The sequence below is a fragment of the Carassius carassius genome, chromosome 6 (genome assembly GCF_963082965.1).
Source record: "Carassius carassius chromosome 6, fCarCar2.1, whole genome shotgun sequence".
Classification (NCBI taxonomy): domain Eukaryota; kingdom Metazoa; phylum Chordata; class Actinopteri; order Cypriniformes; family Cyprinidae; genus Carassius; species Carassius carassius.
Window position 1 is genome coordinate 38,160,315 of NC_081760.1, and position 16,015 is coordinate 38,176,329.

General features: G+C 37.0%; 3 protein-coding genes across 3 annotated transcripts; 2 read left to right on the top strand and 1 right to left on the bottom strand.

Moving 5' to 3' along the window:
* Positions 1-156: 156 nt before the first annotated feature.
* LOC132142049 (claudin-9-like) lies at positions 157-1,997 on the bottom strand. Its single transcript, XM_059551686.1, has 2 exons — positions 1,957-1,997; positions 157-917 (listed from the first exon to the last, which is right to left on the bottom strand). Exon 2 carries the CDS (start codon positions 885-887, stop codon positions 234-236), a length of 654 nt encoding a protein of 217 aa, XP_059407669.1. The 5' UTR covers positions 888-917; positions 1,957-1,997; the 3' UTR covers positions 157-233.
* Positions 1,998-6,911: 4,914 nt separating this feature from the next.
* On the top strand, positions 6,912-7,782 carry LOC132141725 (GTPase IMAP family member 4-like). Its single transcript, XM_059551387.1, has 2 exons — positions 6,912-7,286; positions 7,708-7,782. Exons 1-2 carry the CDS (start codon positions 6,912-6,914, stop codon positions 7,780-7,782), a joined length of 450 nt encoding a protein of 149 aa, XP_059407370.1.
* A 251-nt stretch (positions 7,783-8,033) lies between these two features.
* Positions 8,034-9,015, top strand: LOC132141726 (GTPase IMAP family member 9-like). The gene has a single exon (XM_059551388.1). It carries the CDS (start codon positions 8,071-8,073, stop codon positions 9,013-9,015), a length of 945 nt encoding a protein of 314 aa, XP_059407371.1. The 5' UTR covers positions 8,034-8,070.
* The last annotated feature ends 7,000 nt before the right edge of the window (positions 9,016-16,015 follow it).

Sequence of the window (16,015 nt, forward strand, 5' to 3'; positions counted from 1 at the left end):
ACTGTATGTTTATAATGTGCCATATGGAAAACCAGATACAAATGTCTATGAAAATGGATAATAAAGAAGAAACAAGAAAGCTATAATTATGCAAATTCTCATTTTGTGTTACACAGAAAAAAATTACCCCATACAGTTTTTGCACAATGTAACAGTGAGTAAATGATAATATTTCTGCAGATTAAAGGAGAGCACTTGAACAGTTTATCCAGGCTGATGTCTTTTACGCTCTCTTACACAAAGACCTTCTCCGGTTTGCTCTCTGCTGTGGAAGGAGGGTTTCCTTTGGCGCCTTTTCCGAAAACAGGCACAGCTGGAACACCAGGGGAGGCGGAGCCTAAATACAACAAAGCCCCGCCCACCAGCATCAGCACAGTCACGCCCCATCCCAGGTAGAGCGCAGGTCCGAGTTCACGTTTCAGTGGTGCGGCGACATTCGGGTCGTAGAAATCTCGTATCACGACATACGCGGTCCAACACACCGGCAAAAGGAAGAAAAGCGCAGCTGCGAGGAAGAGTGCGGCGCCGACCTGCCCCAGTCGAGCTTTGGTCTCGTGCGCGTCCCCCAGGCAGCGCGTGCACTTGAGCCCGGTCACGCTGAGCATGAGTGCCAGCAGACACAGGAGCAGCGACAGCACACACAGGGCGCGGCACATCTGGGCGGAGCCTGAGAGGGCGAGGCCGGAGTCATAGACTTTACACTGCAGACGGCCCCACTGCGACAGACACGTCATCCACAGCCCCTCCCACAGCACCTGAGACACCACCAGCTCGTCCCCCACGAACGCTGACACACGCCACCAGGGGGCGACGCACACCAGGATCCCGAACGCCCAGCCTGCCACGCCCAGGACCAGACCCATCACCTGAAGACCTGTGTTTGCCATGACTGATCGCCAACCAATGATTTATTCACTCTGCAGAAGACAATGCAGTTTTGAACACAGGAATGATTGATCGATTGATTTTAATTGTAATTTTACATCCTCAATTAGGTTTGGAAAAAAAAAAAGTTTTATGGTCCTCCCTTAATGAAAAATAAATAAATAAATAAATAAAAATGACATTTTTTATGTCTGCAGTGCCGTTTCAGAAAATAAATTACATTTTTAAATATTTTTGAAATATTTATTTTATTTATATAATGCACATTTATATAGTGATCTAAAAAGAAATGAATAAACAATAGATTCTAAGTGTTATTGCCTTACTGTTAAGTTTTGCATTAATTTAGATAACAACTATTTTCATAATAACAATAAAATTGTCCAACATCACCACTGTTGTAAATATTTTAATTTAATACATACATACAAATGTATGCATTATTAATTTTTGCATAATAATTATTTACTAGAGTGAATATTTCTATTAAATACAAACATCATAGCCACTAACATTATTACATTATTAATTTGAAAATTATGAATTTCACTATGACAGTTAAACAAGAAACTGCTCAAGTAAACTACTGTTCAGTAACTCTTAAAGTTCCATTAGTTAACACACTAGTTAATGCATTAACTATCAATAATACATTTATTTCAATGTTTATGTAACATTTGTGAATCTCAGTCAATAAAATAAAACATTGTTAATTCATGTTATATTAAATAATATTAACAGATACAACTTTTGATTTTAAGAATGTGTTAGTAAATAATACAATTGCCATTAATTAAAATTAATTCAGAATAAATGCTTTTGAAGTCTTTGTAATTGTTAACAACATTTGAATAACTAATGTTTACAAATGAATCTTTATTGTGAAGTGTTACCAAAATCTTTTCACCTTTTAAGAAACAAAAGCCTTCTGTATGAACTCTATTACTAAAATTAACAGCAAAAATAACAGCAATATATATATATATATATATATATATATATATATATAAACACTTCAGAGGTATAATTCAAAGAAATGACTTCACAAGAAGAAGTTTCTTCAGTACTTACAGTGTCTGAGGAGCGTCTGTGTGAGTGTTGTGCTGTTGTTGGACTCTCATCTGTGTTTGTAGAAACACTCTCTTTGTTCTTATGAGTGGGAGTAAATCAGCATCTGAGTGCCAGAAAATATCATCTCATAATTATCTCCACACACACACACACACACACACACACACACACACACACACACACACACACACAGCATAAATACAGAACGCACTTATGCAAACACCTACACACACACTTACAGAGGCAGTCATGCAAACATATACACGCACACTACTACATACAGTGTACTGTATATTCATTAGAAAACCACATTGCAACTAGACATATGTTTTTCTGTTCACACCAAAGCAGTAGGTGGCAGTATGGAGTCATAGACACTATTCAGCAAATTCAAAACTATTATCATTGTAAGAACTTACTGTAAAGGTTGAATATGTGACCTTTTCCAATAACATTCACATGCTACTCGACATTATTCTGATTATCAATCCTAAATATTTTCCTTCCAATTTGTCACTATTCCAAAGATGTGAATCTGTTTGTTGACATTTTATCTTACAGTGTACTAATATAACACACAAATGGACAAGACTAAATAAACATAGGTTGGCCACTTTGAACGACAAAAACAAACCGCATGGATAAATTGTCATCAACACATAGGCCTAATGAAAGGTAAGTCTAAATGAAATAAATGAATGTGATACTCACAAAACATAGCGAGTTTAAAGGGTACATACAGAGTTTCACCTAATCTCATGTTAATCTTGAATACTTATAGAGTAGCACTGCATCATTCATATATCCAAAAGTCTTTAGTTTTATCATATTTATTAAGAAAAATACAGCTTTCCGATTCTTTCCGAAAAAAGCCTAGCTCCTGGAGGCGTGCCGTGAGCGGAGCTATAATACTGATGTTTCGTGTTGTTATGAACATATATTCACCTAAGTGCTGATTTCCAACAAAATACAGAAATCTGATGCAGTTGTACTTACATGAATGGGGTCTCTTATCACAGGGACGGCTCCATGTTTTAATAGCACACGATGTGCAAACCCAGCATCGACTTGGGCCTTGTTTATAAAACATTCGTCACTCAAATGAACAGAACACACAAAGGCACTTGATACACTCCGTTGCTGCCCCGGAAAAACACACTGCATCCACTGTTCCTGTAACACTGGGTTCTTTGAGAAGCTGAACACGGTAAACTTTCCCTCACATCCAAAAAAATGCACTTATTTGGAGACATTCTCGAAAAAATCCTATGCAGCGCTGCGGATGATTTTGAAGCGCATTGATATGCGCGGTCTCACTCTCCTCTGGTCAACGTGTGCGCAGGCACAATTTTCCGGGAGAAATGCTCATATAAGAAAAAGAGAAATGAATTATAAACTGTGTTTTTTGTTTCTTGTAGTTGACAATAAGTTTTCTAAATCCTGCTCCTGCTGAATCTTTGTTGAATGTGATTTCACAGCAAGTACAACATCCCATTCAACCAATCAGATCTGAGGGATGCATCTTCAAGAAATGCCAGTTTTAAGCTTACAGTCAGATGTTAGATGCTTCTACGCCCTTGTTATTCATTTCTCTCTGATATGAATAATTGATGGGTGGGGTTATGTTTAGGGGTATGGATTTGGTTATTTTTGGACCATAATTTTGATACAGGACCTTGTCTTGTTACTTGTTACTTACTACAGGTCTTGTTACTTGGCAAAAACACAGCGACCTAAATGGTTGACCATTACTGTCCAATCCCACCCATTTTTTTGTAAAAGTAAAACTGGTTAATTTTCATAAGGGATGTGTATTTTAGTTATGGAAATGACATATTCTGAGTTGTGATATTGAAGAGATGGTCATGTTTTTTCAGTTTTGTCACGCAGACCGGAGCAAGAAATCAAGTTTCAGTTAAAGCATCTGTTTTTCTTGAACTATCAGTTTCACAATCATTCTAATACTAATGCTACACTGACTTCTTCTGAGGTGAATGACTTGCTTATGCCACACCTTTTCTTTTAAACAAATGAAAAATGTAGACAGAAAACATTTGGCTGAGCATTATCAGCTCTGACAACATGATGAGAAGTGTAGATTAACAACCTAACAGACCTCACATGAGCTACAAAAAAACTAGTATTCCCACAAGAAATTAAAAAGAGAATATAAAAGAGAGAAAGAAAACAGTAAACATTTTGTACTGGTAGGGTTAGGGTTATGTTCAGTATGTGTTCATACATCTTTTCTCACAAAGTTAACTGTCCTGAAAAGCTGCAAATAAGCATCAATTATTAAATCTGTTCACATTACTGATGTTTTGGAGTATTGTATTGGGGTTGACTGCTCATCTATTTGAACTACATAAGTCAGCTAGAATATTTTAAATTTAAGCCTGGTTCACACGGCAGGATAATTAGGCCAATTTTAGCCCTGATTGACACCTTCCGACAATCTTAAGGATGCTCCGATTATCGTAAAATAATCTGATCAGATATTCCTGCCGTGTGTGGTGTGTTAAGACTGCTCTCCTCTGCTCGGAAGGACGTCGGGACCGCTCCGATCTCAAATCGGGGATATCCAACATGTTGGATTTATTTGGCCCGATTTCTTCTCATGTGTGGTGTCCACCGAGGACAAACGATCACGCAGCCGGTGGACTGTGGCGTGTAGCCAATCAGAAAGCGAGGTGACGAGGCGGCGAGGAAGTACCGGGAAACAAAATCAAAACAGCCTGTGGCATGGCGCACCAGAAAGTCCGGTGGACGTCGGAGATGGAGGACTTTGTCTCCACTTCTTTCACCATCGCCTTTTCTTGTTTTTCTTATGTTTTTTTCGGTTACAAACAAAGCACAAACTATGGCCACTGCATCCTCTTCGTCCGCCATGATTGTTTACTCTGAAGTCACGTTTGATCTCGAGGGATTTTGCGAGATTTCCCGTCTGACCTGGGAATGCTCGGGAGTCAAATCGGTTCGTGTGTGATGTGTTGATTTTGCCGTGTGGCTGCACACCACACACTGTACGACCAAAACTGTTAGACCCGTGATTTTTTATCGCCGTGTGTGGGGTCTCTCAGGTTTGGATAATCGGCCGACAATTTTAAAATCGTCCCGTGTGAACCAGGCTTTACTTGTGAAAGGGTTAAAGAAGAGAAAATACATCTTATCTTTGAATTTTTATCTTATATTATTGCAAGACACAAGCAACTTTGAATTACTATGATTTAAAAGTGATTATATATTTCTTTTTTTTCTCTCTCTCTCTCCACATTTGTATATGTATTTCTACCTGTTCTTGGGAGATACATAATTATTCTACCTTTGGTCTGATACATGACCTTGGAAACAGATTAATCTGACCAAGCAAACATTGGTAGGCCACGAACAGGTTCAGGTGTCAGAAAGCAGCCACTGGGCGGTCACAAATATTTTGGATTATATCTGGAGTCAGAGACAGACGTCTTGTGTTAGTTTCACACAGATAAAGATGGAGGGACTGTAAACGACAAAGAGAAACCGTGATATAATGGCATCAGCATATAAAGGTCAGTCTAATGTAATACTCACAGAATACAGCTAGTTTAATATCATTCAGAGAAATGAATTATGTACTGTGCTTCCTGCTTCTGGTAGTTGACAACACTAATCAGAAAGTAAGTCTTAAGTAAACATGGGTGGGTCACAGACAAAAGAACATACAGCAGTGCTGCAAGCTATACTTTCAGGTGTCACAATGGGTGACGCTGATATTTGTTTTAGAGTATGAGGAAGTGTAGACTCATTTCTTGTTCCAGGTTCACACGGACAAATACGGAGAGACTTTGAATTACAAAAACAAACGACAAGATACATAATGGCATCAGCATATAAAGGTCAGTCTAAATAAAATAACCTGATTTGATACTCACAGAATACAATGTAGATGCCATACTGATGAAATGTATTTTATACTGTGCTTTCAGTTTCTGGTAGTTGACAGCACTAAGCAAATCAGAATGTAAATAATGAAGCTAATGTTCAGTATCGAGTGCCCATGTTACAACCTTCATTGAGTACATTTAGAATGTGGATGTCTCTTAATACCTTTTCTAAAATATAGTACAAGTCAGAGTACCATGTTTAACATACAGTATGATGTTGTGATAGTGAAAGTTGTCATCTGTATTCTGTGTCGTTTAAACAAAAGGAATGTGACACAGCCGGTCAAATGTTGGTTTACAGTCAGTCATGCATAATATCTGCACTCACACGCCACTAACATGAAAAGTTAAAAATAGCAATCCATTATATAATCTATTTAGAATTTACAGCGTACCTATTTGTAACTATAGATTAGGTGTAAGGGAACAATATGCAACGTTTGGAGAATAAGGGGATAATAACCTGCCAAATTCTAAAGCATTCATACTGTAAGAATTTTATAACTAAAGGGCACATATTCTGAAATTAAGTGGCAAATTTTCAGCATAAGCATAATTTACAGCTGTATGTACGTGTAGGTAAATTGAAACAATGTGCAATGTTTAAAGGATACGGAGATAATGACATGGAAAATGAAAAGTATTTATACTGTTAGTATTTCATAAGAACCACAAGTGATGCAGTATGCTTTTACACTACGTACTGGGTACTTATTGTATTATAATGGGATATATATATATATATATATAAATATATATATTTTTTTATTAAGTTAGCTATCTTGCTAGTTAATTATTTAGCTAGTGAGTTAGTTGAATTGTTAAACAAGTTCTTTGGTTGCAATGTTGATTAGCTTGTTAGTTTTAGCTAGTTATCAAGACAGTTAAGTTTATTTATTTAGGTAGTTAATTAATTTTTGTTTTTTCGTCCCTTCTGTGTGAACACTGACACAGTACATGAATAAATGTATCTGGTTAAATTACAAAGAAAATACCTGGGAATAAAAATCATCTAGAGCTCCAGCTAATGCCATGATCTTTTTCACAGGTGATTCACAGGAGCTGAGGATTGTGCTGCTGGGAGTCTCTGGAGCTGGAAAGAGTTTAACAGCAAATGCAATACTGGGTCGAGAGGCATTTAAAGAGAGCAGAACCAGAGAGAGTGAGAAACAGACAGGAAAAGTAGAAGACAGAGACATCTCCATCATCGACACACCAGGATTCTTCAACACTCAACTGACTGATGAAGAGATGAAGAATGAGATGATGAAGAGTATGTTCCTCTGTTATCCTGGTCCTCACCTGTTCCTGCTCGTCATCAACCTGAAGACCTTCAGAGAGGAACAGAGGAACCTCGTGGAGCAAGTTCAGGAGAACTTTGGAGCTCAGGCTTTGAAGTTCACAATGGTGCTGTTCATTGGAAGAGAAAAAATTCCAAATAGACAATGGAAGCTTCTTATAGATAGTAGAAGGTTTCAGGAGCTAGTAGGTCACTGCAGAGGACAGTATCATGCATTCAACAGTAAAAATGACATTATTCCAACTCACATCACAAAACTTCTAGAGAGGATTGATGAAATCATCAAACAAAATGATGGCCAGAATTACGACATTGGCATTTATTTAAGAGTTCCAATAAACTACAGAAAAGGAAACATGAAACAAGAGAACGAAATAAAAGTTCAAGCAACTAAACAAGAGCAGATGATAGTGCGGGAGTCGAGTAACATGTACACTGTAAAAGAAAAGGCCACAGCAAATGTTGTGACTGAAAAGAAAGATTTTATTTCTCATGTGACAAAAATTGAGAGAACTGAATTAAATGTAGACATACACTCTAGAGATCCACAAGAAAACAAGGATGATGAAGAAGAGGTGGTCAAACCATCAGCAAAATCACTGAGAAACTACTTTGAACACAAGGGAGAAACAAATACAGTCCAGAAACCAGAAGAATACAGAAGAAAAAAATGTGACCAGAAGAAACAACAGACAGAGACAGAACAACATCCAACCCAAACAGGTGAGAACAGTTTTATTACAGTTTTCCCAAATATCATGACATACAGTACTTCTGAAGAATTAAACTTGTGTCTTTTTTTTCTGCTCTAAAACGATCTGGGCCTCAGTCTCAGAGTGCATCCAGAGCAAACACACAAAACCTGGCAAGTGCACAGATCTCAGGATCGTGATGGTGGGGAAAACTGGAGCTGGAAAGAGTGCATCAGGAAACACCATCCTGGGACAGAAAACTTTTAAAGAAGAAATTTCTACTGAATCTGTGACTTTGAAATGCCAAAGGCATCAGCAGACAGTAGAAGGTAGAAACATCTCAGTGATCGACACTCCAGGACTGTCTGATACATCAATCAGTGAAGAACAACTGAAGAAGGAATTAGTGAAGTGTGTAGAAATGTCTGCTCCTGGTCCTCATGTGTTTCTGCTGGTCATCAGACTGGACGTGAGATTCACAGACGAAGAGAAAAACACAGTCAAGTGGATTCAGAAGAACTTTGGAGAAGAAGCTGCAAGTTACACCATCGTTCTGTTCACTAGAGGAGATCAGTTAGAAATAACCATAGAAAAGTTTCTGACCAAAAACAAGCAGATTGGAGAGCTAGTTAAACAGTGTAAAGGAGGTTATCATGTGTTCAATAACAAAAAAAAAGACAAACGATCACAGGTCACTGAACTGCTGGAGAAGATCGACAGAATGGTGAAGGAGAATGGAGGAGAGCATTACATTAATGAGATGTACCAGGAAGCTCAGATAAAAATCTGGGAAGAAGAGAAAAAGAAGAGAGAAGAAGAGGAGAGACAGAAGTTGAAAGAGCGGGAAAAGATAAGAGAAGAGGAAAGAAATAGGCTGGTGAATAAGGTGGCCTTAATGGGAACAGGTGTAGTAGTGGGTGCAGGAGCTGCAGCAGCAGTTGCAGTTGGTGGAGGGACACTTGGTCCAGTTTTGATCTCAGGAGCAGCAGCTGCAGGAGGCGCAGCTCTGACCTCTGTTGTTAAAGGAGAGACACTATCTGAAGCTTTAATGGCAGGAGCAGCGGCTGCTGGAAATGCAGCACTGAAATCTGTTACTGGTGGAGCATCAATACCTGCAGCTTTAATGGGAGGGAGGAGCAAATAATCGAGTTTCTGTTAAAGCAAATCTTTCTCTTTGAATCAGTTTAATCATTCTAATGCTGTACTGACTTCTTATGAGGTTAATGGCTTATTTTTCTTGGCCATGCTCTTAAAAATGTAAACTGATATAACTGATATAACAATTCGATGAATTAATGTTTAAAAAAAAAGCCATGACTTCACTAGCCAGCTAGACTTGAATGATCACATATTCTGCTCACTTACCAGAAATACAATGCATGTGATATCTTTTCCCGCTGCCAGTGCACTTGGTGTGTCCACTTGTCATTTCATTCTTACAGGAGAAGCATTTGCACTGGGAACATTATCAGACAACATGATGAGAAGTGTGGATTTACAAATTAAACAGTCTTCAGAAGATTTACAAAAAACTTGTATAGATGGTATCCATGGCCGTAGCCAGGCTTTGAAAATAAGTGAGGTCCAGGGGGTTTCTATAATAACCCGCTTATTATAGAATTGTGCTATAATAACCCCTATAAATACAACTAATTATATACACTTACACTTGAAAAGAGACAGAAATGTAGATGTTTTTTGAGGGATGCTCATTTTAAATCATACCCTATTTATTGCATCAAAGTTTGTGCTATATTTATGGGTGGATAATTTAATCAGTTGTTTATTTGGATTATTTTCAGATAGTCAGGATTGACAGTTAGCACCAGTGGCGCAGAAGGTCAGACGAGTGTCATACATACGGTATTTTGACCTGATCGACCTGGGTTCGAATCCGCCTTTTCAAATTTCTAATCACACCAGAAAAGCATTTATTTTCAATGAAAATTAAGTAAAAAGTCAAAAAGTAAAGGGTAGGTGTAGGGAGGGCTTTATTGTCCCAATAAGGTGGCCTCCATTAAATTAGACTCAATAAGTTGTTATTGCATACTGTTTTATAATGTAGGCTACTACAATACTGAGGTGCAGGTAATTGCCACTAGTTGCAGTAATTATGCAGCTGCGTCTCTCGCTCTCTTGCTTACAACTCTCTGAAGACTCGTTCACTTCGGAAGCGTCTCACGGAGATTATTTTGATTTCACGGACGCTAAATATTCTGAAGTATATTCAGACATTCAGATGAGGAATTTAGAAGCAAATTAGTCAGAGAACAAAATTTTATTTTCAAATATGAAAAATTTACAGAGGCCCGGACCTCGGTGACCTCATAGCTGGCTACGGCCATGATGGTATCAACAAGAAAATAAAATAGAATATATTATATCATGTTCCACTAAGAAAGTGTTTAGTGAATGTGGTGTACAGTAGATTAGAGACTCAGTCTTATCCAATCACTTGTGACTTGATAGTTTAAACATGTGCCATGTTGTTCTCTTTGCATTAAAATAATATTATTTATTAATTATATTTTGAGTATTGTAATGTGATCAAATTGATTGTCATCCAATTGAATCAGCATGTGTTGTATGAAAGCATAACATATAAGATAAATGCATCTTGAGGTTAACTGAAAAAAATGTTATGAATGTCTTTTATTTCCTTCTTGGGCTATAGCTTTTCTAAGATTGACAAATGACTTTCTGCAAAAACGAAGGTCATTTACTTAACTTCATATTTTCAAAACCTGCTTGAGGTTCTTTTCTCCATGGAAGCACTGTAAAAAAAAAAAAAAAAGTTGCGCCAACTTAAAAAAATAAGGCCACTTATTGCAAGCGCTTTTTTGAGTAAACTTAACAAACGGGGACTAAAGTCCACCGAACTTAAAATAACTTAATATCACAAGTTGTCACAACATAAATAGTCATGTTAACCTAAAAAATATCAGAACAAAATATTTTTTGTTTACTGAACACAAGGCATATTATCTATAAGCAAACACAATTTTACAGTGTGAAAAGTGACATGACATTCAGACAATGATGGTGACTTGTACTCAGAATTCATGCTCTACATTTAACCCATCCAAAGTGCACACACACACTTGTATATTAACTTCTTTACTCAATGCATTTTACACTGAACTCAAAACATGGTACATAATGCATGTTAAATAAAACCTTAATACGTTAGCAGTCTTGTGGCATGAAGTCACATGTATTTAACATTTTTGTTTTTAAAGGAATTATTATTTGAAAATTACTATATTGCGTATTTTAACATCAACCTAATCCACTGGGCAAAGTTACATCCAGTGGACGTCTTTTTATGTCTTTGCAGACGTTGAAAAGACGTCCACTGAGACAGAATGTTTTTATGTCTTTTTTTATGGTTTTTATGTCTTCTGTACGTCTGATATAGATGTTCACAGATCCTCCTTACAAGGTTCTGTGAGTTTATTTCTCTCAGACATCTAGAGAAGCTCTTATTGAGAATTAACAGAGGTTTAAATGTTGATACTTGATTCATTTGAAGTCACCATTGTGGTGGACAGTGTTTGGTTTAGTTGGGATCTTGGTCCAATTACTTCTTGTGTTAGCTTGTCTCTTGCTGTTGAAATTGTGTGTTATAAAAAACTCTTATTGTATCAGAGAGGGTTGATATCAAGCATACACTTCACATCTTGCTTGTAATGGTGACAAACTGTGGCAAAATAAGATGTTAATGTATTGTTGCAACTATGGATTTATTTTTATGGATAGAAAACCTTGTGTAAATAATAATGTACTTAATTTTAGAGAACCGATCATGTCGTCACAAACAGACATCAAGATTTTGGATATGCATCACATCAATGGTGACAATCAGAACAAAAAAGGCTGAAAAAATTAGGAGGAGTTAGGGTGCTATTGAGCTCTGTTGTTTGTCACCGTTGTTGTGATGCATATGCTAAATCTAGAAGTCTGTGTGTGTGAGGACTTGATCCTTTTACTCAAATTATTTCAAACACATTCATTTTGTTCATCTTCAAAATAAGTATTTTGCTCTTGGTGCCTGTTAAAAACATCAAACAAAACTTATTTTATGATCTCATATACTTATTATGTGATGACTTTTTCATCACCAAAAAAGAGCTGATAAAACATTTATACATTTTGTCTTTCTTTGCCACAAAAACAGCATTTTAAAATACAATGTTACAGCAGCAAGAGACACTCTAATACAAGAAGTAACTGGACCAAGATCCCAACTAAACCAAACACTGATCACCACAATGGTGACTTTGTACGATTAACCTTGTAAGGAGGATCTGGGAACGTCTATATTGGACGTACAGAAGACAGAAAAAAACATTAAAAAAAAGACGTCATAAAAACATTCTGTCTCCTCAGTGGACGTCTTTTCAACATCCACTGGACATAACTTTGCCCAGTGGATTAGGTTGATGTTAAAATACGCAATATAGTAATTTTCACGTAATAGTTCCTTTAAAAACAAACAAAAATGTTAAATACATGTGACTTCATGCCACAAGACTGCTAACGTATTAAGGTATAATTAACACTGGATTTATTTAACATGCATTATGTACCATGTGTTGAGTTCAGTGTAAAATGCATTGAGTAAAGAAGTTAATATACAAGACATGGTATGTCCTTGTGCTTTGGACACAAACTTTCAATAATAATAAAAAAGTTATTAGACCCGTGTAATGGTCTTTTATTTATTTAGACTATTTGAATTATATAAAGTCGTTTTTGGTTTCGGTTTTGGGTTTGAAACTCGGGTCGGCAATACCACGACTTAGGTGCCCTTGAGCAAGGCACCGAACCCCCAACTGCTCCCTGGGTGCCGCAGCGCAAATGATGAACACTGCTCTGGGTGTGTGCTCACGGTGTGCGTGTGCACTTTGGATGGGTTAAATGTAGAGCATGAATTCTGAGTATGGGTCACCATACTTGGCTGAATGTCACTTTTCATTTTTTTTTTCCTTTAAAATTGTGTATGCTTATAGATAATAGGCTGTTCAGTATTTTAATATAATAATAGTGTTCAGTAAACAAAAAATATTTTGTTCTGATATTTTTTAGGTAAACATGACTATTTATGTTGTGATATTAAGTTATTATTTTAAGTTGGGTGGACTTTGTTAAGTTTACTCAAAAAAGTGCTTGCAATAAGTTGCCTTATTTTTTTAAGTTGACGCAACTTTTTTTATTTTTTTACAGTGAGTCAAAAGGCAGATCTTTTCCGTTTATCAAAGGATTTATGTATATATTGCAGCCTATGGTTTTCTGAGTTCAAACACTGAGCAAACCTAGGCAACTTCTGAGGTAAGAGACTGCACATACTCAAGAGGCCTCGATCAAAAACATACTTTGGCATGTTCTTTATACTGACAGGTGTCAGATATTCAGCCAATGGGTGGTGATGACTGATTATGATTCTTTTATTATAAGTATGAGGCAGTTTAGCCTCTTCTAGTTTCGCTCATTTGAGTTCAGACTGACGGAGAGACTCTAAACAACGAAACTGCAAGAGACATAATGGCATCAAAACATAAAGGTTAGTCTCAATAAACCTAATATGAACGGTCACTTTAATACAATTTTGAGAATTGAATTATACTGTGTTTTTTTGGTATCTGACCACACCTAGCGCTTTAAGGTTATGAGAACGCTACAGGCAGGTGAGTTTGATCAAGGTTGTAGTTGAACTCTGCAGGAAGGTGGACCTCGAGGGCCAGAGCTGAGAACCAATGCATTAGTGTATATAATGGATAAAATATGATATGGTGTTACAAAAATAATGGTGAAGCTATGTCTTTTGTGTGAAGCTTGAACAACCATCTGTAATTAAAAGGAATGTGACAGAGCCTGTTAGCTGCTAAAAAATGTTGTTTCAACCTTTCTCATAATTACTCACGATGTTAACTAACCTGAAAACTTAATACAAAAAGCAAACAGGGCTGTAAGAATTAACAGCTTACATACTGCACAACCCTACCAGCTGGTTTAAGTCACACTAAAAACAATTGTCCATCACTAAATAAATTCAGTGCTGATAAACATACCCGTTTCACAGACAAGGCTTAAGTCTAGTCCCAGACTAAAATGCATGGCTGGACTGTTTTAACTGAAAGAAACTTGCACAGACTGATCTTAAAATAAATATGTTGGTGCCATTGTTTTGTATGAAGATGCACATAAGTAATGTTGTTTTCTGGTGCATGTTTATTAAAGGTACTTATGATGCACTTGAAGTTTTGAAAATTGAGCTGCTAGAAAAAAAATTAAGAGATTTGGGCAGGGCACAGGGGCCGATGCTATATATATATATGTATTTGGCTCCTCCTCTAACAGATGTAATCTCACTCCAAAGTTTTGATAAAACTTGAGAGCCCTGGTTGTTTGTTAGCAGTAAGTTACTTTGCTAGTTGTTAGTCAGCATTAAGATAGTTGTTAGTTAGCAGTTTACAGCAAAATCACCAGATTTAAATCAACTCTGCTCAGAATGCATATTGTCCCAATCTGCAGAGTTAAAATAATTATTAAAATAATTGATTATTTCATATCATCAGAGTATGAGAAAGGAAATGAAAAGGATGTATCAGTACTGTTTTAATTTATATAGCAGTGTAACGGAGTACAAACTTCATAATCATGGTGAAGAAGGAGGCGGGAACTGGCGAAGCAGTTCCAATAAAACTTTAATAACAAAATAAACACAAAACAGCGCGACAGCCCCTCACGGACGACTGCCTTGCACAAACAAAAACCAACCACTAAATAAAACCCAGGCCTGGTCCTCTCTTGTCCTTCACTGTAGTCGCACCTCTTTTGTATGCTTCTGATCTCCTCCCAATCACTCCACCGGCCTCGCCCTACTCATCACACAAGCACGACAAGTCAATTATTGTTACATACTGTATATTTATCTGTCATGCAGTTGATAAATGACACTGCAGTAGGCTAATGTGTCTGCTGTGTGCCATTTAAATTTTTCTTTACTACATTGCAAAGCATAGACTTTTCTTCCCATTTATTTCAGGAAAATATGCTGCTCCTCATTATTTTAAAGTGAAATCTAGAAACTTTTATTTCTACCGGCCAAGGCAAGGCAAGTTTATTTATTTAGCACATTTCGTACACAATGGCAATTCAAAGTGCTCTACATAAAAGAAAGTAAAATAATAATGAAGAAAAATAATAACAAGAATAAAACAAGCAATCTTAAAACTTTTAAAATTATAAAAAAATTTACTTTGTATATTGTAAAATGTACTGAATTTAAAACAGTTAGAAAATAATTTAGCATAAAAAAAACAAAAAGTGAAAATATAGTGCAATCAGTTCGGAAATTGCACAGTGCTCATTCTATAAATGCACAGCTACACAGATGAGTTTAAAGTCTAGATTTAAATGTGACTAGTGTTTTAGCACATCTGATCTCTTCTGGAAGCTGATTCCAACTGCAGGTGTCATAGTAACTAAAGGCGGCCTCCCCTTGTTTTGTGTGAACCCTTGGTATTTCTTACTGACTCGATCCTAATGATCTGAGTGCTCTGTTAGGTTTATATTCAATGAGCATATCTGCAATATATTTCAGTCCTAGGTCATTTAGTGACTTACATACGAGTAAAAGTACTTTAAAATCAATCCTAAATGTAACTGGAAGCCAGTGTAAGGACCTGAAGATTGATGATATATGCTCAGATTTTCTGGTTCTAGTCAGAATCCTGGCAGCAGCGTTCTGGAAGAGCTGCAGCTGTCTAATGGTCTTTTTTGGAAGGCCAGTGAGGAGCCCATTACAATAGTCCAAACGCAGCACTGAGATCTAGCAATACCAGCACCGATATTTTGCCAGAGTCACAATATAAGCGAATATCATTTATTATCTTAATGAGTGCTGTCTCTGTGCTGTGATGCGGTCGAAAACCAGATTGAAAATTGTCCAGGTATCCATTTGAGTTTAAGTATTTGTTCAGCTGATTAAAAACTGTCTCAGATTACGTATGTAACCATAGTTCCCTGAGTAGGGAACGAGACACTGCGTCCTCTATGGGGGGCTTTGGGGAAAGGTCATGAAGCAGCCGCGCGAAGCCCTCACCATATAGGATTTTAGAAAGAACGCAGAATACTAGCGT

What these genes read in the sequence shown, in the direction of transcription:
- LOC132141725 (XM_059551387.1), top strand. Translation starts at nt 6,912, where the DNA reads ATGATCTTTTTCACAGGTGATTCACAGGAGCTGAGGATTGTGCTGCTG. An exon ending in AGGCTTTGAAGTTCACAATG is followed by an intron (nt 7,287 to 7,707) that starts GTGCTGTTCATT and finishes AATTAAATGTAG; the next exon opens with ACATACACTCTAGAGATCCA.
- LOC132141726 (XM_059551388.1), top strand. Translation starts at nt 8,071, where the DNA reads ATGGTGGGGAAAACTGGAGCTGGAAAGAGTGCATCAGGAAACACCATC.
- LOC132142049 (XM_059551686.1), bottom strand. Translation starts at nt 887, where the DNA reads ATGGCAAACACAGGTCTTCAGGTGATGGGTCTGGTCCTGGGCGTGGCA.